Source organism: Xenopus laevis, chromosome 7L (assembly GCF_017654675.1).
Source record: "Xenopus laevis strain J_2021 chromosome 7L, Xenopus_laevis_v10.1, whole genome shotgun sequence".
Lineage (NCBI taxonomy): Eukaryota > Metazoa > Chordata > Amphibia > Anura > Pipidae > Xenopus > Xenopus laevis.
Window position 1 is genome coordinate 62,784,395 of NC_054383.1, and position 4,958 is coordinate 62,789,352.

A 4,958-nucleotide genomic window follows, 5' to 3' on the forward strand; every position below is an offset into this window, starting at 1 on the left:
CAAAGAAAAATAGTTAAAAATTGCAAAAACATTAATTAGGACAAGAAACACAAAAGCCTAACATGTTTCGTGCCTGCCGGGGCACTTACTAATAGACTCATGCCCCAGGATATTTACAGTGATTACTACATTATAAAGAGCAACGAATATATCTGACCTTATGAGAACAGGGGTGTAAAGCAGTGCAGCTATAGGTGTTACGTTTATTCCCATTAGCATCTTACTGTCAATGTCTTGCAGACCTATGTTACTATACTTCACATCACGGTAAGTTTCATCATAATGTAAGATAAGCTGCATCTGCAAAAGTCCTGTAAAGAGTAAAAGAAAGCTTCTGTGATATGCAGTCTTATTACACTCAGTAACTAATATTTTCAATACAAATCAATTGCATTAAACACATTCACTATGCATTATGGTTTATAATACCACACACATACAAATTGCTACTGGCACACAACAATTGAATAATTACAGGGTGTGCTGGTAGTGGGGTACAAATTTGGTCTTGCACCATTTGGTATTTGTAATTATTTATATATGCTTCAACATAACTTTTATCATAAAGAACAGTCAAACAATGTATAACACTGCTTGTGGTAACCTAAAATATAAGCTAATTAAAAGAGAAAATGTTTTTGTTGTAATTTATAATTAATAGTAACACAAGACTGATATAAATTTAGAATCAGACTGATACATAAGTACTCTTTCAAATTTACAAAATAAAATAAAATTGCCCGACACCTCATATACATATATAAGTTAATGTATCAGTTTGAATAGAGTGAAAAAATTAAAAGTATAAACCATTTAAAAACTTTATCCGATAATGTTGACGCACCTAAATATACTCCATATGTAAGAGCAGCTCCAAGGCTTGCAAACACAACACTTTTCACTGTAAGAAGTCTCTTGCGCCGGTAATATCTCTTTTCTTCAGCTTCTTCATCATAATCTGCCTTTTCACCCAAGAAATCTTCAATCTATAGGACAAGAACAGGTTTATTGATTGTTTTGGACAAGCATAATATCATAGGCTAAAATTTAATCTACAATTAGTCTACATATTGGTGTTTATAGTTTATGTGAGTACAGGGCCGCCATTAGAAATCACGCCACCCCAGCCCCCAAGCCCCACCCCAGATCCCACCCACACTACAGTTAAAACACCACACAGACATCAGTGCTAAAAACGTTAACCCCCCCCCCACACACAAGTTATAAAAAGCTATTGATAGTCAGGGCCCCTTTATAAGTTACAAAAAAAAACTGTGGCACCAGGGCCCCCCATAAAAGTTTTTTTTAAACAAATTAGTGGTCAGGGCCCCCCTAAAAGTTAAAAAAAAACATTGGCAACAGGGCCCCCCATAAAAGTTTTTTTATACAAGTAAAGAAAAATTGGGACCCCACAGAATATTTTTTAAAATACAATTTTGGCTGTTTTCGTGACTTCTGGTCTTTTCGCCGCTTCAGGACTTCAAATTCGTCTGTTTCTGTGACTTGGGGTCTTTTCGCTGATGTCGGCTGTTTCCATGACTTCGGGCTTTCCTCTGCTTTGGGACTTCGGCTGTTCGCCTTTTTGGCGGTTCGGGACTTCGGAGTTGTCAAGGGGGCCCAGTTCTTTCAAAAAGTGCAGTAGATCCAGGCCCCCCTTCAGGCCCAGGCTCGGTACAGTTGTACCCCTTGTGCCCCCTGATGGCAGCGCTGTGTGCGTATATGCAGGTGTCAGTGTGAGTGGGTGTGTACATATGGATATTGGGTTTCACTTGGAGGGGTTGAACTTGATGGACTTTGGTCTTTTTTCAACTCAACTGAACTATGTAACTATGTAATGAAAAAGAGCCCTTTCTGGTGAAGTTTTGTTATACATGATGAAATGCATATTGCTTATGAACATATTGTACTTATTTGTAAATGCATATAAAAGCGTATGAATTCACCCACTTCCCACTTCTTCGTGTTTTGCAAATGCTATAGTCCTTCTCAATTTGAAATACCCCATCTTAGAAGACAATCAGACCAGGGGGTACATTTATCAAAGAGTGAAGTTAGAGATCACCACAGTCCTCTAGAGTGAAATTCCGCCACTCTCCATTCATTTCTATTGGATTTTGAAAGGCGTATTTATCAAAGTATGAACTGTCACTTTCACCCATTGATAAATACTCTTTTATCTTTCCCATAGAAATGAATGGAGAGTTGCAGAATTTCCCTGGAATACCCCCAGGTCTTAACAAATACATATATGGAGAGAAAAGAATAATAATAAAAAAATAATAAAAGATGAAAATAAATCAATGAAAGAAAAGGAAAAATTAGAAAAGGGCAAAAAAAAAACCCCAGAATTTTATAGTGTAGTATATTTATACACAATGTTTACACACAGTGGGGCACATTTACTTAGCTCGAGTGAAGGAATAGAATAAAAAATACTTCGAATTTCGAATGTTTTTTTTGGCTACTTCGACCATCGAATTGGCTACTTCGACCTTCGACTATGACTTCGAATCAAACGTTTCGAACGAAAAATCGTTCAACTATTCGACCATTTTTTTAAAAAAACTTCGATCCCCTACTTCGCCACCTAAAACCTACCGAACCTCAATGTTAGCCTATGGGGAAGGTCGACCCTCGATATTCGACCCTAAGTAAATGTGCACCAGTGTGTTTGACATGCAATCTTCCCTCTCACTACAAATCTTTTTTATTCTACAGAATTGTCCACACAGAATGTTCCTCAACCACATATAGTTATAAATACTGCTTGCTATGACAGCTTTTACATCTACCCTTTCAAAATAAGTTTGTGCCGAAAATGCATTAAAGTTCAAAAAACGCTGGCGACTTTTCCTTTTTTTAAACGGGATTGCCTAACAAACTTTTTTTGGGTAACCGGTTTTCTCCAGACATTTGGAACACATGGAACATTCATTTTACACTGGGCTCATGTTTAGGGCATTATATAAATTCTCTTGTCTTTATTAAGGTTCCCTGGACATTTGTAAAAAAAAGTGTTAACTTCAAGCAATTGCACTAACATTTATTATTAAATAATTAAATCCATACAACATTAAATTAACCGCCGTATGCAAATTGACCTAAGTGCAAGATCACTAGTGAAATTTTGCTAGGCACAAACGAACGCAAGCGCATCTTCGCTATGAAATGCTCGCACTGCCAAAGTAACGCAAGCGAAAAGTCGCCATTGTTCTGCACCCAGGGTGCAACTTCACATATTAGTGAATTAGAGTAGTGGTAGCGAATTTGCACCTGTCGAAGTAGTGCGGTGTGTGCGAAGTGGTTGCTGGCGACAGAAATTCACCCTTTAGTGAATCTGCCCCTATGTGTTATGTTACAAAAACCTCATGAATAGGTTTGCAAACTTGCAGACAGCCTGTTTCAATCTTGTTAAATCTCATCAGTGCAAGATATTGGAAAATGGCTTCTGATGGGGTAGAACTTGGAGAGTAGCGAAATGGAAAACAGTTTTCCATTAATGTAGGACAAGTTGAAACCTCATATAAAGTCCTTACCCAATGGTACTTACTGTAACTCCTTCAGGTTACATAAAATGTTCCCATCCCAATCCTCGGTTGGCTTTAGGAACTATGGAGAGGAAGGAACGATGACCCATATACAGTTTTTTTCTAATTTTAGTTCTGTATATTACCACAATGAATTTTAAATAAAACTCAGATGCAGTTGAACTGCAGACTTTCAGCTTTAATTCAGTGGGTTGAACAAAAAGATTGCATAAAAATGTGAGAAACCAAAGCCTTTTTTAACACAATCACTTAATTTCAGGGGCTGAAAAGTAATTGCACAAATTAAAAAACTGAAAATAAAATGTTCATTTCTCATACTTGGTTGAAAACCCTTTGCTGAAATCTTGAACTCATGGACTTCACCAGATTCTGGGTTTCCTCCTTTTTAATGCTCTGCCAGGCCTTTACTGCAGTGGCTTTCAGTTGCTGTTTGTTTATGGGCCTTTCTGTCCAAAGTTTAGTCTTCAACAAGTGAAATACATTCTCAATTGGTTTCAGATCAGGTGACTGACTTGGCCATTCAAGAATATTCCACTTTAATTTAAACTCCTGGGTTGCGTCATTGTCCATCTGTATTATGAAACGCCTTCCAATCAATTTGACTGCATTTAGCTGGATTTGAGCAGTCTCTGAACACCTCAGAATGAATTTGGCTGCTTCTGTCCTGTGTCACATCATCGATAAACACTAGTTTCCCAGTGCCACTGGCAGCCATGTTTTACAGATGATGTGGTATGCTTTGGATCATGAGCTGTTCCACACCTTCTCCAGAGGTTGATCTTGGTTTCATCTTTCCAAAGAATGTTTTTCCAGAACTGTGCTGGCTTTTTTAGATGTTTTTTTAGCAAAGTCCAATATAGCCTTTCTATTCTTAAGTTTTGCCAGTTTTCGTAGGTAAAATTAGGTACCTCGGCTTATACTCTGGTCATCTTATACTCGAGTATATACGGTAACACAGGAATTGCCCGCACCTGCCCATGACATAGCCTTTGAGTCAATTGTCCAATTGCTTTTGAGCCCCTGAAATGAAGTGATTGTGTTAAAAAAAAAGGCTTTAGTTCCTCACATTTTATGCAATCTTTTTGTTCAACCCACTGAATTAAAGCTGAAAGTCTGCAGTTCAACTTCATCTGAGTTATTTCATTTAAAATTCATTGTGGATACCTACAGTAATACTAATGGTTATTCCAGAAAATCACATTTGTGTCCACAGAAAATTTTACGGGGGGGCGAGGAGACAAAGGAATTGCACAAATTACTTGTACCAATATTTTGGTTTCAGAATCTACAATGCTTTTCTCCCTCCTCCCTCCCTGGCTGCTCCCTCCTCCCTCCCTGCTGCTCCAAATTCCTCAGCGTGTAGTGACGAAATGTGTGGGCGGTGTCCGCTCGCAGACTCTGCAGGGGGAC

General features: G+C 38.1%; 1 protein-coding gene across 2 annotated transcripts in view; it reads right to left on the bottom strand.

Annotated features, from left to right (window-relative positions):
• unc93b1.L (unc-93 homolog B1, TLR signaling regulator L homeolog) overlaps positions 1-4,958 on the bottom strand; it is a 70,896-nt gene that overhangs the window by 33,957 nt on the left and 31,981 nt on the right. For both annotated transcript variants that reach the window (XM_018225575.2, XM_018225576.2), the window contains exons 3-4: positions 845-986; positions 158-311 (exon numbers count right to left, since the gene is read on the bottom strand). In XM_018225575.2, coding sequence (XP_018081064.1) covers positions 158-311; positions 845-986 — 296 coding nt within the window. The remainder of the gene's footprint in view (positions 1-157; positions 312-844; positions 987-4,958) is intronic.